This window comes from Corylus avellana, chromosome ca3 (genome assembly GCF_901000735.1).
Source record: "Corylus avellana chromosome ca3, CavTom2PMs-1.0".
Classification (NCBI taxonomy): domain Eukaryota; kingdom Viridiplantae; phylum Streptophyta; class Magnoliopsida; order Fagales; family Betulaceae; genus Corylus; species Corylus avellana.
This window is the reverse complement of record NC_081543.1, coordinates 25,399,507-25,421,416: the sequence shown is the minus strand read 5'-3', so window position 1 is coordinate 25,421,416 and position 21,910 is coordinate 25,399,507. Positions and strand designations below refer to the sequence as shown.

The window sequence follows — 21,910 nt, the reverse complement described above, 5'->3', positions numbered from 1 at the left end:
ATCCTTGCTTCGCCAACAGTGCCATATTGAAGCTTTCTAAATCACGATATCCCAAACCACCCTGCTCCTTTGCTCTTCCTATTCTTTCCCAACTCATCCAAGCAACCTTATGATCATTATCTTTATGGCCCCACCAAAACTTAGACATCATAGAGTTAATGTCTTTGCAAAGTGTTTTAGGTAATTGGAATACACTCATTGTGTATGTAGGAATGGCCTGAACCACCGCCTTCAACAACACCTCTTTCCCAGCCTGGGACAAAAATTTTTCCTTCCATCCATGCATTTTATCCCAAATTCGGCATTTTATTCCTGCGAAAGCACTTCTACGCGACCTTCCAATGAGAGCTGGCAGCCCAAGATACTTTTCATACTGTTGAGTATAGTTCACCCCTGCTACATGTGAGATATGACACTTTGTTTCCTCCTTGGTATTGCGGCTGAAAAATAATCTTTATTAAGCTTTTGCCCTGAAGCCCTTTCATATACTTCCAAAACTTGCTGGATTTGAATCCATTCAGGAATAGAAGCTTTGCAGAAGAGAAGACTGTCATCCGCAAAAAAGAGGTGATTTAACCGTATTCCACCTCGAGTAATGGGGAGGCCTGTTATTCCTTTCTCTCTTTCTGCTCGATGAAGTGCAGTACTAAGACCTTCCGCACAAAGTATGAAGAAATATGGTGATAGTGGATCCCCTTGTCTCAAGCCTCTTGTGGGGACAATCTTCCCATATGGCTGTCCATTAACTAAAACTGAGTACGTGACTGTGCGTACACATGTCATAATCAAATGAACCCACTGATCTGCAAACCCAATCTGTTTCATAACTGCTTCTAAGAAATTACACTCCACCCTATCATACGCCTTACTCATATCCAATTTTAAGGCCATATACCCCTGATTACCTGTCAATCTAGTATCCATAGTATGTAGTACCTCAAAAGCAATAACCACATTGTCAGTTATTAATCTTCCGGGTATGAATGCACTTTGATTGGGTGATATAATCTCTGCCAACACTTTCTTGAGTCTATTAGCTAACACCTTAGCAATAATCTTATAAGACACATTACAGAGGCTAATTGGACGAAATTCCGTTAAGCGAGTAGGCTTCTTTTTCTGAGGTATCAAAGCAATATTTGTAGCATTAATGTCAGCAACAAAATTACCACTATTCAGAAAATCAAGAGTTGCTTTACATACCTCATCTTTCACTGTACTCCATGATTATTGGTAAAAACATGCTACAAAGCCATCAGGCCCAGGGGATTTAAGAGGGTGCATTTGACCAAGAGCTATGTCAATCTCAGTTGTCACAAATGGTCGGAGTAACCAAGAATTCATTTCAGCCGTCACTCTTTGTGGCCACCCTTCTAAACACCCATCAATTCCCATCGCACCTTCAGTAGTGAAAAGTTTCTCATAAAAATTAACAAAAGTTCTACCAATATCCTATGCTTTCACCCATTCCAGCCCATCTTCATCTGTCACCCTCTTGATATGATTCACTCTCCTTCTATGACTTGCCCATGCATGAAAGAATGGAGTATTCCTATCCCCGTTTTGATACCAGCTTTGCTTAGCACGTTGCTTCCATCTTGTATCTTCATGCTCCAGCAGTATTTCAATTTCTTCTTGTAATTGCTTAATAGCCAAATGATTCTCTCCCTCTCCCTTGTGTTGCAAAATAGCAAGCTCTTTAGTTTTTTCCTTTACCACTTTCTCGGCATTACCAATTTTTTTCCTACTCCACCACTTCAGCTTTGTTTGACATCGTTGGAGGTTGCCTTGTACTGTCCTCATAGCCCCTTCACCACTGTGCAGCTTCTCCCATGCCTCCTCAATAATTTTTCCACATTCCACATCTTGCAACTAGCTAGCCTCAAACTTAAATTCACCTTTACCACGCCTCTGTCTCTCGGCTTGCATATTGAAGGGGACAAAAATTGGATTATGGTCAGAAGATTGGGCAGCTAGAACTTGAACTCTCACCTCATTATACTTCCCACACCATTCAGTATTTGCCAATGCCCTATCAAGCCGTGCTTGTATACAAGAGCCACCTTGTTGCTTATTAGACCACGTGAACCTAGGTCCCATAAAACCCAAATCCCTAAATAACATTCTTCAAGAGCTTGTCTGAATGGCTCCATTTGCCCCTCCCGACGCCTTGAATCCCCAGATTTTTCCCCCTGATGTGTTATCTCATTATAATCACCAACACAAAGCCATGGTAGAGGGGAGAAAAATCAAAGATGTTTTAACAAAGCCCAAGATTCCATCCGCTTCGAATTATCCGGATTACCATAAAAACCAGTGAGCTTCCAAGGAGAGCTTTCTTCATCCAACTTAACAATGACATTTATGTGTCGACGAGAGTAATTTTGTATCTCCAATTCCTCGACTTCCTTCCACATGAGTGCTAAACCACCACTTCTCCCTATTGGATCAACAACAAATAAACCCGCATAACCCATTCTTACCCTCAGTCTTTCCATCCGTTTGTGATTGCTTATTGTCTCCATGAGAAACAAAAAGCTAGGCTGCTTTTCCTTTACCATTTGGCAAAGGTCTCGAACTGTCCGAAGGTTCCCAAGCCCTCGGCAGTTCCAGCTCAAGAGGGTCATTGGGATTGGCGGGGCTGTACCACAGCCTCCGCCATTATATATTCTGCCTGCTCCACCAGCCTTTTACCACTGCACTTCTTTTTCCGTTGGTTCGTGCCCAATGTTCCAACACTCTGCTGATTTGCCTTCCTTTTCTAAGAAGATATATTACAGCCCACTGCTTTTTGCCCATCTCTTCCATCCTTTCTTGCTCTCCGCTTCCAGGATTTCAAATTTTTCTCATGCCCACTCCCTCCTGTATTTCCACTGATAGTCTCAACATCCATCAGTCCCAGTCCTGCATTTTCCTCAACAACCAAAGATTCCTCTACACCATATATATTCGTAATCACCTTCCCCTTCATTGGACCCACATCATGTGGACCCATTTTTTCCAGCTGTTTGGACTCTACATAGTTCTTAATATTTTTCTCCATGTGGCAAACCCCATCTGTAGCAACATCCACCTTCTTGACACACCCATTAGAATTATTATCCACTTGGCAAACCCCTCTCTTTGCACCTTCCACTTGCATGACACACCCATCAGTATTTTTAAACACGTGGCCCACCCCTCCTTCTGCACTTTCCAACTGCATGGCTCCCCCATCATAAGAAATATACCCACCTTCCTTAATTTCCGTACAAACCCCCTTTAACTTCTCCTGCAAGAATCCAGAGACATGATCCCCCAAATCTGGTGCATACCCCGACTGAACATTTTCTGATTTTATGCTACCCACTTTCTCGCATCTAGGACTCCGTTGGCTATTGTTCCCTGATTTGCCGGACATGTCCTTGTATTTAGGCGAATAACGTGCCCCGTCGCTGTGCAAACCAGCCCCCGGTTCAAACCCACCGTTAGTGTCACCACCGCCTTTCTTTCGTGTATCCTCCGCCCGTAACCGAACCCCCCAGTTCTTCTCTTCATCTGGTGCATTTTGTCGTTGAGTAGATTTTTTTGTACACCCTTTGGGACCATGTAAAATCCTGCCGCAATAGAAGCAGAACAAGTGAAGCTTCTCATACTGAAAAGATACCCAAATGGATTTTCCCCCCAATATGAGAGCTCGACCACGTTCCAGTGGTTTATGTAAATCAATACTGATCCTCAAACGCAAGCACCTACCCCAGCCATCGCCATCGCCTGCAACATCCACGTCTTCTAATTCTCCCAGAGATTCACCAATTTTTTACCCCACCGCCTTGTCCATACATAACAAGGGCATATCGTGCACCTGGATTCAGAACGGAGAGTGGGAAAATTGCATCTGTGAAGGCGGAATACTTCCATCAAAGTCATTGAGCACCAATATATGTCTATCAAAAGACCATGGACGTCCTTCAAGCACCCTCCTTTTATCATCACACTCCACAAATTCAAACACCCATACATTATTATGCACTTCCTTAAAAACCACAGGACCAGCAGTGTGCCAAATGCGTGACAAAACCATTTTGAAAGCCTCTCTGTTAATTTTCCGATCAGTACCTATCATTCCAATCAAACAACGATCACCCTTCTCACGGCCCTCAACAATCTCTCCCTCAGTAACTGTTATTCCTACCTGCTCTCCTCCTATCAGTGATATTTTCCCACAAAGCTTCTCCACATCGCCCTCCATAACAACAAATAACGACGAACCTTTTCCCCTGCCGAACCCTTCTCTCCCGCGAACAGTAGAAGACTATCACCTTCCGCTGCTAAGTTTTCCTACCAGAGAGAAAACTTAGAGAAGACTTTTTTTTTTATCCTCATCACTTTTCCTACTGTTTTAGCCTATTAATTAAACATTTCTTGAGCAGTCAAGAAACTTTATATAATATATATAAAAGAAACAAATATGCTCAATCATAGTGTCATTAAATAATAAATATATGAAAAATGATTCAATCTAGTAAAAACTCCACATTTTGCTCATAAAAGTTTACATGGCGAGATGACACATCATTTTTTTTTTTTTAGAGAAAAAGATAAAACGAAAAGAAGATGATGTGCCATTTTGCCACATGAACTTTATAGACAAAATATAATATTTTTATTAAATTCTAGCATATCCATAAATATATATACATATAAACACATCAAAGAAGCTATATTCTCTACGTAACAAAACCTCATTGGCTCACTGAGCATTCAATTCGGTTATTAGACGTGTGTTTAAAGCTGACAGCCCACAAGAATTTTAATTGAATTTAACAAAATTAACTCATATTTCAAGAAGTTCATGAAGCTCACTTTTCCTAGAATTTTAATTAAGTAGAAACTTTACTTAAGTCTCTTAATTTTTAATTTTTTTTTTAATTTGTTTTTAAATAAAAAAATTATCAATTTAGTGTATCAAACTTTAAAAAGTTTACAATGTCACTCATTTATTACGATTTTTTGTTAAATCATAATGGATGCCTTAAAAATTTTCAAAATACTTTTTTTGTTTCTTTAAATATCTAATTAAGGTAATATTATAATTTTATAAATTTCACTCTATTGCAGTTTGAAATGTGACATTGCAAATTAACTTTTTAACGTTTAATATTCTAAATTAAGAGTATTTGAAATTTAGAGATATGATTACAAAAACGATGAAAGTTGAAGAAGATTAATTAGACAAGTTTTCCCTTTACTTTTCGGTGCTTGAATCATCATGAAGCAAAAGAATACAACTCTTACAAAAAGAAAAATATAATAGTTTACATTAATTAGAAGCATCGAAGATCCCGGAAGGCATGGTTTGCCAAATCAAGAGTCATTGTGCAGTTCATTTCTGTGATCTTCCTCTTCCTTACAATATTCATCAAATTCACTCTCCCACTCAACCTTGCATAGCTGCTCAGTTTCACCATCCCTCCTTCAATCTCACGGCTAAGATTCTTCGCATCCATTACCCTATAATTAGATCTCACTTCTACTGTAAAATTCATCCCTTGGGTTTCTCTTGCTTTCACCCGCCCGTGCCCCATCTTTCTGTCACCGACGTTCACGCCACCGTACAGCACACTCAACGTGCTGTCATCAAATTTGAACCGACCAAAATTTGCGTTCTTAATTGTCACCTCGGCGACAAAAGTTGCGTTAAAAGAGGGCGATTCTGGGTTATTGCCTTGGTACTTGAGATTTTTCACCGTGATCGACCGCAGTTTGATGTCGGGGATTTTGACACATAAGACGATCAAGGCGAAGACCAGTATGATGATGCTCAGGGTGACAACTCCGGCGAATATGTAAACGAAACATTTCCCACTTCTTTCCTTTTTTAGTGCTTTGAACGTGGCAATCTCTTCGTCGCTTCGTGGATACATCTTGCTTGGTGCAAATGGAAGTTCTTTCGCCATGTTTTTTTTTTTTTTTTTCTAAAACTAGAAAGTTTGAGGAGCAAGGAACCCTGGAGGCCAGGTGCTGAAAATGGTGGTGGAGGAAGATGATATAAATAGCATGAGGTTTTAACAACCCCCTTGAATTATTATACAACGTCAGTGGGTCAGTCCCGGAGTGCTAAAGCTAGCGGCCGCCTTAATTTGAAGGTCTTTCTTTTTGAAATCGCCATCTTGCAGAATTTTTATAGATTATCCCAAAATATAGTGGGGAAGCAGGGTGATTTTTTCTTCGGGTCAAGAACAGTGAAAGGGATTGGCTCGAGTGGTATGGGATTTGGTCCGGCCAGGTGACATCTTCATCCGGTTTAAGGTTTCTGTCCTTGTTGAAACAAATTTTAATTTGTAGTCATGCTTGCTTGCGAGACTTGAGTCTTAGGGTGCAGTTACCAACTTAGGATTTCGATTTCGTAAGAATAATTTATATTTTTAAAAAATATTTAATCTAAAATATAAAAATAAAAAATAAAAAAAAAATCTGCAATTTTTATAAAGAGGCTAAATGGTGCATGCTTATTTAAAAATGTGCGAATTTAAATCAAAATTATGATTTCGCATAATAAATAATTGATAAAAAAAGTATTTTTTTAAATATTTTACAAAACACCTTTACAATTTTAAAAAGTACTGATTTTAAAAACGCATTTCTTAAAATCACACTTATTGAAATCAGAATTCCAAATGGGCCTTTACTCGATCGGTGTGAAGAGAACACTTTGAACGGACCCAAAATTTATCAAACAAAGTCATTACATGAAGTGAAATTACCTTAGATGGGTGGGTGCAGAGACAGAGGGAGGGGGGGACCGGGGTGGGCCATGGTCCCCCCCAAAATAAGGAAAAAAAAATTATAAGTAAAAAAAATAATAAAAACCCCAAAATAAGGAAAAAACAAATTATAAGTTAAAAAAAATAATAAAAAAAGTAAAAAAAAGTAAAATTAAAGTTTTAATTTTAGTCATTTGGCCAAAAAAAAAAAAAAAAAAAAAAAATTGGCCCTATTTTTAATTTTGTTGGCCTATACCCACTAAGTTTTTTTATTTTTAGCCCTTACTTTCAAATGTCTACTTTTTTTTAGCTCTTACGGTAGTCTTTAGTTCATAAAAAACAACCAAAATAATTTTTTTTTAATAAAAAAATTCTAAAGAACCGAAAAAAAAAAAATTTAACTGGCCCCCTCCCATAAAATTTCCTGACTCCGTCCCTGGGTGGATGTTCTTCATTATAAAATAAAAAATAAAAAAGCACGTAGAAGCTTCAAGAGCAAGGCAGAATTGTCGCCTTACAAGTTGATTAGCATGGCTTAGAAGCATCGATGCTTAAAGGGGTCCAGCTCCTTAATAATGGAGAATTTTCATTTAATCAGAAACAGTCATGGCTACTGAGCCATGTTAACCTTTGTAAGAAGACAATTCTGCCTGGGTCAGAAGCTTCTAATTAAGGGGTAATTGTATATATCGGCCTTGGCCTCCGAATTTTCATACAAACTGAGAATATATATTTATAATGAAAAATTGAGTGATGATATTATTTACAATGAAATATATATTTTATAAACGCTTAGATGATAAATATTCCTTGCAAATCACCTTGTAAAAAAAAAAAAAAAATTGAAATACTATATATACATCGCCCTTCATACCCTAAAGCCTATGTATTTTTAAATAGAGATGAAATCCGTCAAGCATCTCCAACTAATTTTGGAACCCAAACCTTTATACGCATGAAATCAAATTGAAATTACAAAACAAGTAAAAAAAATCAAAATAAACCTGAAAAGACGCTGGAACATGGAATTACACCAAACAACTAATTTTTCCTTCTTTCTGCCAAAGATTAAGAAAATGGAATTACACAAATGACTAGAACAGTTTGTCTAACCTTTTTTACTTTATTACCTCATTACATACTTATTCTTAATTTAGAGTAGTTTTCTGGAGGCCGCCACCAGACTGTCGTCACATATGACCCGACATTCGTGAATCAGACCCTTTTTAATTACTGATATTCATTATTTACCATCATTCCGCTTTCATTCTCCAACTTTTTTAACAAAATTATCGACATAGAAATCAGTTAATGATGGCAGCCCCATCTTTGCTTTACAAAATCCGTTATTATATATATGGGAAACTTTAAAAAAAAAATAAAAATAAAAAATAAAAAAAATAGCTTTCACTTGTTTTAACATTGCTTCCAAAAGTTTTAAAGCCCTCAATTTAAGGGTATTGAATTGGTATTTAGGGAATGTTGACAAGACTTAACGAAATTTTTTAACGGAATAAGATAATTGAAAGATATTGAAAGCTTGATACCTTTAATTGAAAGTTTTTAAACTTTGGAAGTACTTTCAAAACCTGTCAAAGTTCAAGGAAATTTTGTAAAGTTTTTCCAATATATATATATATATATATATATATATATGGAAAACCTACCAATATGTAGGTTCAAAAGTTTGATATTTAACTCATTTACCCATTAATTGTTGTCAGAACAAGTGCTTAGTTAAGTAGTCCCCAAGGGGCCGGTAACTCAATAGTTAGGAACCACACCTTATGAAACACAAGTTAGTAGTTCAAATCTCCCTCCCCCTCTTGTACGAACATGTCAAAAAAAAAAAAAAAAAGTTGTGTAGTCTTTCAAGATGCCAATGTTAATATGTTATCACATCTTTTAAATATTTTTAATAATGTGAAATTATGTGCACTGTTACATGCACCAACTTTAATATTAGATCACCACTAAAAAGCATTAACCTTTTTCTTTTCAATGACGAAAAACCCCTCCAAGGCAAGTTCTTTAAATGTCAATTCTAGTCCCAAAGATCAAAGATGCAACAACTGGAATATAGTCTATGTTTGAATAATTATATCGGTATCCATATGGATGCCTTTAAATGTCAATAGCTCGCTAATACTAAAAAACATAAATATTAGACCTGCTGAATCAATCAGGTCACACATCAAAATTGAATATATTTCTCAACATGTTTTTAGCTACTTTGAGCTCCTTGTAGTTGTAGCGAGCGTCAATGATATAAGATATCGCTACCACCAGTAAAATGGTGAACCGCTAAAACCCACAAGCCAAAACCTACTTCCCTCACTGAATTTTTTGCATCCTTCTGTTTCAATGGCTGAATAGGTCGAAATCCTGCAGGATGCATTTGGAATGTTCAGTTCAATTGCTGCTGCTCACAGAATTTATAGCCTATGGGGCACTTCACTTGCTCCACACTGGAAGAGAGCCCACTCTGCTAATGCCTCACAGATTGTCGCTTAGAATCTCCACCTCCCTGCCTTCCGTAAGGGCTGCTCTCACTGAAACCGTGTCGCTTTCCATCAACTTTCCGGATTTTCCTTCTGAACTTTGAGGCGCCACTATCTATGTTCACACTCACCTTTGGTGGGTTCGAAAAACAGAAAGAACTGGCAACAGCCTATCCAAATCCAAAATACAAGCATTATATGGGATATTACATATTATACCACAACCTAATGAAATCCATCAATTTGGCAAATAAATTCAGGGTCATTTAACTTATGTCAAGTTTGCTGAAATTCAATTCACAGGGTACACCTCAAGCCAGAACTATATATATAGGTACAAAACACAAACAAAACCAAAAAAAAAAAAAAAAGATTTCATGAGATGTTGTTGTAACCCTTGGATGAGGTATTGACCAGTGTTGTTGATGTAGGGTCATTATTTATTTATTTGAACAATAAGATATTTTCTCATTCATCTGTTTTGATGCATTTTTCTATTCAGGGCTCAGTAAACCTCCATTAGGATCAAATGGATATGAACATGCTGTAAAAGGAAGCATCAAGAAATTAATAAAATATGACATCTTTTCACCAAGTACTCTTGATCATCTATTAAGGAACAAGTGAACATGTATTTCCAAGAGAGCACCACTCAAACTGAACCTAAATTGAGAGGAGCATTTTCCCAGAATTAGAACTAGATATGAACTACCCAAACTCACCAATTGAATCAGCTAGGTAGTTATTTCGAAGAAAAAAAAATTGCCCACAGCACCTAAATTCAAGAAAGGCCCTTAAAACTTGGGACTTCCTTCCCATCACCGCTAAAATTATTGTCGTCACTACATTATACATATATGACTGCTTTTGGAATCAAGCCATTCCACCGCTTATATTAAGAAAAAAATTAAAAAAAAAAAAAAACCTACTGCTTGTCTGCAAGGATATTTGAAAAGATGGAAAATGACTTTCACCAAGGAAAAAAGGGTTTGTACCTGCAAATCAAGGCGGTGAACGTCAAAGATTTCTTTCATAGAGTGAGAGTTATATGCTAATATGTAGGATCTGTATGCTTCTTTAGCCGACTTGTTCAAGTAATAGTTATTGGCTACCAAATTTTCCTGCAATTATCAAAATAGTCCAATTTAAATCCTGCAGTTTAATATGGAAAAGATATTGATAATATAATGTAGAAGCAGGAAAGTACCAGGTGAGACTGCACATTAGCCATCTTCTTTTGATCAAATTCATACTCTTTAACAGGGACTTTTGCTGCCTGAAAGTGGATACGACATCTTAATTTGAATGCAGAACAAGCAACTACTATTGCAACAATTTATTATCGAGAAAAAAAAAAAAAACCTATAGCCACCAATTTGATGATCCCTGCTGTCTTTATTTAATGACATTTCTCCACAGAGCAATGTAGTTATTTTAACATAACGCTCTAGACTATACAGGGACAGGAAACTGGCTTATTAATGTCCAATTAAAGAAGTTGTTGTCCAATTTATCATAGGGATCAATGGCCTCTATAGTTTGTTTTGCTGGATATTTGTCATTTTCTTATACAGTGAATAAACTAGACCTTCAGATAGCGAATAAATTGCAACTCTTCAGGAATCAGGAAAAGCAGAGCATTTCCTTTTGCACCTTCCCCACGAGCTGTTCGACCAACCCTATGAATGTATTCCTGAAAGCGTAACCCCAACCAACAAACATTACACTCAACATAGATGAATAGAATGCAAAACAACAATTATCTTAAATATGTCAAATTTTGGGGCGGGGGGGAGGTAATCACCTTGGGTTCATCCGGAGGATCATACTGCACAATCCAGTCCTACAGAAGAAAAAAAAACAAAAAGAGAAGAAGATCCCATAAGTATTCATTAGGCTTAACTATACAAGTTACAAAATTTTAAGAAAATGATACCATGCCCGTATCAACAGAGTGACAGTTCTAATGGCCTGTTCAACCAAACCAAATCCAAGATTTTAAAGCAAGACCATTTTCTACTTCCAGAAAAGCTTATGCATACTTGTAGCAGAACGCAACCCATACTCTCTCCCCATGACCCTATAGGTTGGTAATTGTCCAGTGAAGTGCATTGAACATGCCCACTTTAGTTTACATATGTGGTGGCAGGAGATACGTACACGGTACACAAAATTAAACTCCAAAAAAAAAAAAGGATTGCAATACGAAATGTAGAGTATACCTATTAAATTATATAAGATAATAATTCTGGTTTTCTGGTCACGCTCACACATTATGTATATGTGTGTGTGCGTTTTTCAGTTTTATATATGGCCAATATAATTTTTTCATGAATTATACTAACAATAACAGTAGGAGAAAGCGACAAATAATAGCATATAATTGAAAATAAAAAAGCACTGCCATCAATAATTTCAAAGTCACTTGGTAAACAAAAGAAATATACCACGTCAGCAATATCAAGCCCACGAGCAGCAACATCGGTACATAGCAAGATTCCCTTCTCTGCTTTGCAGAAGTTAAAAAATGTAGTTGTCCTTTTCAGCTGTTTTTGCTGTCCATGGATATCAAGGCAATCCAACTGAATATATCTCAGCAGTTCAGAGTGGAATTTGACTGAGTTACATGAAGAGAAGAAGAACATCACTTTCTTTGACAGGTTCCTCTTCAAGAAGGAATATAGAAGAATAAATCTCTTGGCACTGGGGACAACACAATAGCCTTGCTGCAGCCCTTCATTAGTGACCTATAACACCCAGAACCTTGTCAGATTTTAAATGTCAGGTTGAAAAGCAAGCAACGTAACGTAATTTAGAGCATATATATATGAAATCTATTGTACAGCAGAACATGGTGGACTTGGGTGCACTAAGTGCATCTCCATCTCCATATTAAGAGGGTCTCACTCTTTAAAAAAAGAAATTACAGTTAAAAGGTTTTTAAAAGATATGGCAGCAGTAATGTTGTCAATAGCAATTATTCTTCCCTTGTACACCACTTTCCTATTTGATAGAAGAGATCTCTCTGTCACAATAGCTATTTATGTACGTAATGTAGCTCAATACAGTTATATATATTAAACTTATTCTACATTTCTACCTTATTTCTTCCATCATCCACATCAATATAGATAGCATTTTTCAACGATAAGCGTGCAAGATCCTCAACCTACAAATTTAAGGGAAAAACCATTAGAATCCCAGTCAAAATCAAACTATTGATAGATAAACACAAATAAAAGAAGAGTGAATTATGTTAATGCTGAATTTTCTACACACAAAAGGAAATTTGAAATGTAACAATGATAAACAGCTTAAATTTTTTGTAATATGGAATAGCGGAAAGGAAAAAAGATTAACTAGTATCAAGTTTGTATACGATGCACTAACCTTCTGAGTTTGGGTGGCTGAAAATAAAGCCGTTTGCCTATTCTGCACATTGAGTAGCAACTCACAATCAGTTAATGAACCCTAGATACCACCGCCCACAATAGAATATGCAATTTAAATTACTATCGGAAAGAACTAATTGAAAGGAGTATATTTCCATATCTAATCAATACATTGCAAACCAGAGCCAGAGATTTTGCTGGTGAAAGTACCAGGAAAATAAATTCCACAATTCATGTAGAGATTGACTACTAGACAGTGCTATGTACTTAGCAGCATTTTTTTTTTTTTTTATAAGTAACTTAGCAGAAATATCGTAGAATCTGACCCACCATACACAGCCAACGATTCAATTGAAGCGATGGAATCTATAATGGGCAGAGTATGTTTGAAACCACTAGTTGAGACAGTTCTTCAATCATATGCCGCTATTATGAAGAAGCTAAGTTCTCATCTTATATATTCATCCAAAAAAAATCCTCATCTTATGTAACCAAGACACAGGTTCAACAACCTGGTTAATGCACCAACACCAGTAATGATTAGGGCATTTGATCAACTTTGGCACAACAGCTAACATTCCTCTAAAGACCATGTCTGCTCATCCAATTAATGCAACCTTCTTTCAGAATACATTTATATATAATGTCACTTTCCCTCCACTAGGATTTTGGAAAGAAGAAAGAAAAATAATCTAAATTGGAAAATGTGCTAGCAGAAAAAGTAATTTTTTCTTCATTATCATTTCCTTTCCATTTTTCTATCTGAGAAACAAATGCAGCCTGGCCTTGGTGCTAGATCTAGATAAAACTCGACGCAAAACTAAACTTTCATACCCTGTTTACTTCTATCTATTACCAAAAACAAATATGATTACCATTTAGTTTACCTGTGGTAGAAGCTTAAGAATCTGCTTCATTTCTTCCTCAAAGTTTGCTTCCAGTATCCGGTCAGCTTCATCGATTATTAGGCACTGCAAGTTTGAGTTTAGCAAGAAAAGAACATACATAAGAAACATATATATAGCTTAGTATGCATTGAATAACTAGCTTTAGCTTCAGAAAAAATAATGTCTAAAATTCAGGCTCCTTAATGAAGACTACAATCAGCATCGCATAAATGACATGAATACCTAAAAAAAATAGTTGGAAGGAAAACAGAAGATCTAGAACCAACAATAAACAACATAATTAGTTCTCCCAATAATACTGAAAAAGAAATATAGTGTTTAGAATTGTTTGTGTAAATTACCTTCAAATTTTTATAAATGAACCCCTTGGTATTTTGCAGATGGTCAAGAAGTCGACCAGGGGTTGCTACTAATAAATTCACTCCTTTCACAAGACGCTCTGCTTCTCCTCTTCTAGCTGAACCACCAATAACCAAACCAAGAGTCTGAGAGTGGTACTTGAGAACGTCTTTTGCCACAGCATGGGTCTAAATTATTTGAATGGTGAATTAGTCAGCATCACCCAGCAAAGAATGAAAATGAAATTTAGAAGACTAGTAGAAGGCAACAACATAGATAAGCGGGAATTCCATGGCTGTTTCCTAATCTTTATTTGCATTTTGCACATCAAATATAATGTCAAACGTAGTGGTCAGTAAGAGATGCCAAACAAAAAAAATGTGGCTCCAAATTTTCATTAGTATCACATCCAAACTGTTTAAGAACCGAGTTTTTTTTAGATCCAAATTTCCATTTGCTTCCCCACACATATATGTAGAATAAAATTAAATGATTAAATTCACTTAGAAAATGAAGTATGGGCGACTTAGTTGAGAAGGCAAGATTGCATATTAATTAAGAGAAAATCCATGTAACTATCAGCAGTGACCTAGTACTTTTACCTGTATTGCAAGCGCCCTAGTTGGGCAAATTACGACCACTCCCATTCCATTACGAGGAGTAAAACGGTATAACAATTCCACAGCTGGTATTAGAAAAGTAAGAGTTTTCCCAGAACCTGTCCTCGCAGCTCCAAGAACATCTTTGTCAAGCAAAAGTGGTGGGAAATAGCACAATGTTTTCCCCCTTTTTTCTTTGATAACTAATAAACAGCACAAAATATTTATTGTTTCAATTATTTTTCACTTGGGTAAAGAATGTAGATTAATAACTAGTAATGTTTGTCTGGAATTTGTGAATGTGTGGATTGTGCTCTTTTTTTTTAAAAAAAAAAAAAATTATTTGGGTTGCCAAATTGGATTGTTTTTATTTATTTGATATTTTTTCCCAGGTGGAGAACATATATCCCTTAGTGCATCGTGCTATTGCTGCTGCCTCTGCTCTTCCGGATCTTCGAAGTAAGATTAATGTGTGTGTATAAAATTGATTGTTATAGTTAGGTGTGTAATAGATTTGTTGGTACATCACATGTGCTTTGATGATTTTCAGATACTACATTATTTTCTGTCAGATTGCTTAATCTATGCCATTGTACTTTTCTATCATCGAATTCAATTTAAAGTTTATTACTGACCAACATAGAAACATGCATTTTGGTAGATAAAGCGTGTCATGTAAATTTGATTTTACACTAAATGAGAAAACACAACTTTGAGGCTGCTTTTTGATATCAGTAAATATATATTTCGGCGTTGTTCGAAAGTAATATTTTATATTCATTTTTGGATTTCCTTTTTCTTCTTGCACAGTTTTTGAATTATTTTTTTTTCTTTGGTGCTTTATTTCAAGACCGATATGACAGGATGCTTAACCGTGTTGAATCTAAGCTTTTGCCTTTTCAACGTGTTGGTGTTAGGCATGTAGTGGATTTTGATATTTTTCCTCATTGGACTACTGTTATTCAACATGCATTAATTATTTTTCCCAAAAGCATTATGAAGTTTCTCTATTACTTCATTATCACTGAACTATGATAGTTTTTGAAACTAATACGAGTTTTTATAAGTTTTTTTCAGGTATATCTTGCAGCATGAAGGGTTTGTTCTCCTAGCAGATGAAATTGGACTAGGAAAGACTTTGCAGGAAATTGATTCACTCGAACCATTTCTAGTCTTCAATGTGATTTAAGCATGTATATTGAGTTCATATGTCTTTTTCAGGCTATTGCTGTAAGTGCATGCGTCCGTGATTCATGGCATGTTCTTATTCTTACGCATTCTTCCTTACGTCTGCATTGGGATTCAATAAGTGTTTTGTTAACTTCATATTTCAGATTTAGAAGATGCTTCTGCCCAAAGTGCATTTGATCTTCTTCTTCTTTCTTTCTTTTTTGTTTTTGTTTTTGGTTTCTTTTTCAAATGATTCAACACTGGCTGGATATCCTCCATCAGATATACTTGTATATTGCCTGAAGTCCCTTTCTAAAATTTTCTAGTTACTTTTTCTTTTGTTGTTGAAACTGGAATCTTGCATTTTTTTTTACCTTTTATGCCCTTCATCTTTGAGAATTTGAATATTGGTTATTTTGGTTCTTTATTTATTTTTTTAATCTAAATTATTTATGTTTTGCAAATGAGTTATTCTCTAAGTTGTTTTATCTCAATGTGGTGGATCAAACATGGCTGGGTATACAGTAATACCATCAAATACCAAGGGTAGCGTTCATCTTGATCGCCTATTCAACATCATCTCCAATGATGTAGTCCCTAAGCTACAGAATCTACTAAGGGCATTAGAGTTTAAGGTAAGTACTGCCACTATTTGATTTCTACATCTTCACTGTGTTTTCTTTGTCTCATTCTCTTGGATCTTAACAATTAGTGCTGAATGGATAGTGGGGAACTAATTTTGTAGTTTCATTTTATCAACATGCATAGAAAAGTAAGTAATACAGTTATCATGCTAAATCTTAGATAGTTGGAAAGCACATGAATAAAAAATAAGAGTGGATGAAATGGAGTTCATATGGATGAGTGGCAATACTAGAAGTGATAGAGGCCTTTCTTCTCTCTCCCCCATATGTTCATGTGGCTTATAAATGCTCAATGGTCATATATTTGTGACTTACCAAGAAAAGATAATATATTGTTGAGTGCCTCCAGACCCTCTCAGCAATAATACATATATTCTTTTTATTCAGGTTGTGATTGCAGATGAGTCGCACTTTCTGAAAAATGCTCAAGCAAAGAGGACAACTGCTACCCTTCCGGTCATAAAGGTCTTTCTTTCTTGATTAAATATGACTGTATGCTTGTATCTGCTAATTTACTCCTAGACTATGTTTATGCTCAAATACTGATTATCGATCCTACACTCCTTTTGAATTACATGGTTCTTTTTGATCCTTTGTATGCAGCTGATACCCTCAGCCGTTTTTTCCCTTTCTGCCAATTATTGGAGAAGTATATTCATATCTGTGAGCAAGTTCGCTTAAGAATGATTTTTAGTGGCTTCTAAGCAATCTTATTGGTCTATTTGAGGGATTTTTGTTTTCTTTCAGGGAAGCAATTGAAGTTTAAATATGCTATTTGGCCACTTTATGGTCCTTAATTGCAGAAACAAGCGTACCTACTCTTTAATGTATTACTTCATCAATGATCTCCAAGCATTTGAATTGGTAACCTTATGATGATCTCCAAGTATATCACATTATAAACTCTGGTGGCTATATAATCTTTCGCCGGATTTGCTTTTGGTGGACAACACTGCCTTACTATAAAAGACTTGGTTGATGTCCTTAAGCAAACTAAACCAGCACCCCCTTGCATAAATCTTGCTTAAACAGTTACATTTTTCCTTTTTTGTCTTACTGAACCACAAAAGTGCTCGCCTCTACTGTTAGCATGAGAAGAACCTTCTAGCTTGCCTCGCATTTCTTCTCCAACAACCTTGGGTAGATAGGTTTAATAGATATAGCCAATGAATTTATAGCATAGACTTCAAAAACTTTTGTGTGATTGAATGAAAACCTTTTTTCCATCCATTAAAGCGGTAAATCAATGAAGAAAATACATACCAAAAAAAATGTTATAGCATACAAAACCAGTCATTATAATGCATATTTTAGTCCTTTCACTTTGATTTTTATTTTGGTTAACAATTGTGTGGAATACATATAGAATTGGCCAGATGCTAAAGAGGTTGGTATGTTTAGAAAATTATGACATAAAGGGAGGACACTCTAATAGAGGAAAGGAAAGGGCAAGAGATGTACTTGTTCTTTATGAAACTTGTTGGAAATTGCCTTGAATTAATTAAGCCATGAATCCCACATGGGTCAAATGGGTGGTGGAGTTTGGCAACCTAATGGTTGGTGGATTTTGGCAACCAAGACGCCAAACGAATAGTACACGGCTGTTGCACCAACCAAGACGTCAAAGGAATAGCGCATGGTTGTTGCACCAACCAAGACGTCAACGGAATAGTGTATGGTTGTTGCACCAACCATGGACTGTCATGTTTCTCACTAACCCTTCTGCTCCTATATAAGGAGGGCTGCAGAAGAGAGGAAATTATATCTGAATCCCTTAGAAGAGATCCCAAGGAAGAGCTTCTTCAATGTAAGGAAGAGAAAAGAGAGCTAGGGAGGGGAGGGGATGGGCAAGAGAGTGAGTGTTTTGTCCTTAATTCAATTATCACTTGTATTGAGATAAGCGTGTGAGGCTTTTCTCTGGGTAAAGTGTATTTGGGTGGTATGGGCATTTACTGTGAGTTGTAAAATTTTGCTTATAGTGGAACTCTCTTGTTGGTGGAAGTAGGTCAAGTTTTGGGCTGAACCACGTAAACTCTTTGTGTACATGTGTGATTGATGTGTGTTCTCATGTGTTTTCTTTCCAAGCTTGTCTTTCACATAAAGGGCTGGGGGAAAATTGGTTGCCAATTTATTATCAATTTCCTAACAATTGGTATCAGAGCAAGGTTGCAGAAAATACAGTCCTTGAAGTTTGGGATTGAAAGGCTCGACGGAATGCAGGAGTATTGTCCACAGATGGAGTTTGGAGCACTGTCCACGGATATAGTGCTGTTCAAGGACGGAGTACGTAGCACTGTTCACGAGTGGAGGTACTATTCATGAAGATACTGTTCACGGGGCACTGTTCACGGAGTACTGATCAGAAGTACTAGGTACGGTTGCTGATTAGAAGTACTGGATACATGTGTTGTTTAGAGGTTAAAGAGGAGTAGGTTCTGCAGATTGCTCAAAAAAATGCTAATATTGATGATGCTCTTTGATAAGGGCATGTACATCCACTGACATGACAGCTAAAAATGTTAGGATAATGGATGTGTTGTATTAGCGGGTCCACATTTGCATACGGGATATTGGTTTAGTCTTTGATGTTGGGTATGTGGTGGAAAAGGGTGTCGATGGTTGAGGAACTTCCGGGAGAGCCAAACATGGAAGTTAAACCATATTTTTCAGCAGTATTTTTTCGACATGTGACAAAAATGAAAATTCTTAGAATGGTTTAATTCTAAGTGCATGTGCTCTTTATGGTGGAGCATGATAATTCTTTTAGAATTATGACTGTTGGTGTAGACAGTGTTTTAAAAAATTCTTAGAATGGTTTAATTCTAAGTGCAGGTGCTCTTTATGGTGGAGCATGATAATTCTTGTAGAATTATGACTGTTGGTGTAGACAGTGTTTTGTACTACATCTCAGGGTGTGGGGATGGGCATCGGTCAAGATGCGGACCTGAGGTCTCAGGTGGAAGTTGCGAAATTCAAGTCATGGTAGAGATTATAGCAGCTTGATGGAATTTAAGTCAAGGTGGAGATTGTTGGAAATTGCCTTGAATTAATCAAGCCATGAATCCCACATGGGTCAAATGGTTGGTGGAGTTTGGCAACCGAGATGTCAAAGGAATAGTGCATGGTTGTTGCACCAACCAAGACATCAAAGGAATAATGCATGGTTGTTGCACCAACCAAGACGTCAAAAAGGAATAGTAGATGGTTGACCATGGACTTTCATGTTTTTCACCAACCCTTCTGCTCCTATATAAGGAGGGCTGCCGAAGAGAGTAAATTATCTCTGAATCCCTTAGAAGAGATCCCAAGGAAGAGCTTCTTCAATGTAAGGAAGAGAGAAGAGAGCTATGAAGGGGATGGGCAAGAGAGTGAGTGTTTTGTCCTTAATTCAATTATCACTTGTATTGAAATGAGCATGTTAGGCTTTTTTCTAGGTAAAGTGTATTTGAGTGGTATGGGCATGTACTGTGAGTTGTAAAAATTTGCTCATAGTTGAACTCTCTTATTGGTGGACGTAGGCCAAGTTTTGGGCCGAACCACACAAACTCTTTGTGTATATGTGTGATTGATGTTTGTTTTTGTGTGTTTTCTTTCCAAACCTGTTTTTCGTATAAAGGGCTGGGGGAAATTGGTTGCCAATTTATTATCTATTTCCTAACAAAACCCAAGATAGTGTCATGGAATGTAAGAGGGCTGAATGAGATGGAGAAAAAAGGTTGAGGATTAAAAGTCCTTTTAGATATTGGAAGGCGGACATTATTTGTTTATATTCTCTTGATTTTTTTTTTTTTTTTTTAATATCCAATGCATATTTCTAGCATACATTTATAATTAAAAAAAAAAAAAAAGTACACAAAGGAATAATTAAACCTGATTTATCAAAGGCGCTTCTCTTTATAATAAGATCATCTAATGCTCTTAATTTGCATAAGTAAAGACAATTTTCTTAATAATTAATTAGTAATTAGTGATTAATTATACAAAGTAATAATGGACTAAGTATCCTTTCTTACGAGTAATATTAGTTTATTAATTTAAGTTTGCTGTTAAAAGAAAAAAAACAAAAAAAAAAAAACTATTTTATAAAAAACATAAAGAATGACTTTTCCAAGTCACTTAAGTCGCCACCTGTTCCTTATGTTAGAGTATATTTGAATGACCCTAAAGTTAGGGATTTGATTATGATTGATGAATATTATATTAGCCTAATTTAGAGATTTGATTATGATTTGATCACCCTAAATTAGGGGACTTGATTAAGATTACATTTATATGTAAACTCTATAAATAAAGCATTCTGTATTGTAAACAAATTATTCAATAAGAGCCTAATGTAACCTTTTGGGCTTTATCTGTGAATGTAGGTCATTGACCGAACCACATTAAAATCTTTGTCTCTCATTTATTTTATTTCCGCAATTTATTTCTATTTCTATTTCATTATGAATTCTATCATGGTATCAGAGCAAATGGCTAACGTCAATATTTGATCCTAACATCCTATGATTCCATTCCCTTCCTTCCACCCTCACACACCAAAAAAAAAAAAAAAAATTGTTGTTCCAATTCTTCTCGTGACAAATCTAATTTTCCTTTTCTGTGTCTTTTCTTTGGTTTTCCAAACAATGGTGTGTGTGTTGGAGATCAATTTTTCATCTAACCCACACCACACGATTTCAGCCCACGTTGATAATATGGGGAGAGCATGATGAGGATTCCCATTGCCATTGGAACTCTTCAATGTCAAGACACCCGACAATTTCTACAAGCACTTGACATCCATTTTGGTAGATTTGATGGTTGCAGCAACGTCCATTGACCCCACATGTGGCCTATGCTCTTCGATTTTTCTGTTTTATTGGTTGATATAAAAATAATAATAATAATAATAATTCAAAAGAGGCTTTGTTCTCTCAGAATAGCTCTCTCCGTGCGTGATCGTTGGTGGGCTCCACTGTAGCACCTCCTCTCCTTTCATTCTGCAAGTTTCTTACCAGCCAGATCTCCACTGGCCCACTGCCAGCTAGCCTTGCACCGTGACGACCACGAGCCCACAACCTCCGCCAGTGCCAACCCATCGTCTTGAACGCACCAACCGTCGTCGAACCACCCCATCTTGCTAGCGCCACCACCGAAGTCGCCGGAGCCGCGATCCATTTCATCTCACGGCAGATCGAAGTTTGTTTTGTGAAGAAGTGTGTTTGGTTATGGGTTTTGGTTTACCCTTATTTGAGTGTGCATATATTCCTGTTCTAGGCATAGGAATATGATATCCTGGTTTAGTTGTTATACTTGGTTCTACTTGGTTATGGGATTAAGTAATCCTTATCCCAGTTTAATGTAATTTATAACAGGATTTTCATGAAGAAAAAAAAAATCAAAAATAAAAAAAAAAAAAAAAAATCAAAAGAGGCCAAGTTGCCGGTCCATTGGCCCATAGTTGGCCTATTTTTGCTCGGCTCTGTGGTATTGTTTAAAACTCAGGCCATTTCAGCCCATAGTTAGCTCTCACTTTAGCCCAAAGTTGGCTCTCCTTTTATTTGGCTATGTGGTATTGTTTAAAACTCAAGCTCACTTTAGCCCACAGTTGACTCTCATTTTAGCTCAAAGT

The 21,910-nt window shown here is 36.5% G+C and overlaps 2 protein-coding genes across 4 annotated transcripts in view; one reads left to right on the top strand and one right to left on the bottom strand.

Moving 5' to 3' along the window:
- The window catches only part of LOC132173709 (DEAD-box ATP-dependent RNA helicase 27-like), a 48,137-nt gene that overhangs the window by 23,756 nt on the left and 2,471 nt on the right, over positions 1-21,910 (top strand). The window lies entirely within an intron of this gene.
- LOC132173710 (DEAD-box ATP-dependent RNA helicase 27-like) lies at positions 8,799-14,555 on the bottom strand (the record flags this gene model as incomplete). The annotated part of the gene is given in 11 exon segments (XM_059585290.1): positions 8,799-9,417; positions 10,243-10,368; positions 10,455-10,523; positions 10,836-10,940; positions 11,052-11,090; positions 11,695-11,994; positions 12,348-12,416; positions 12,638-12,679; positions 13,527-13,610; positions 13,889-14,074; positions 14,489-14,555. Coding segments are annotated over 11 exon segments (1,270 nt in total), but the record flags the coding sequence as incomplete, so codon positions are not given.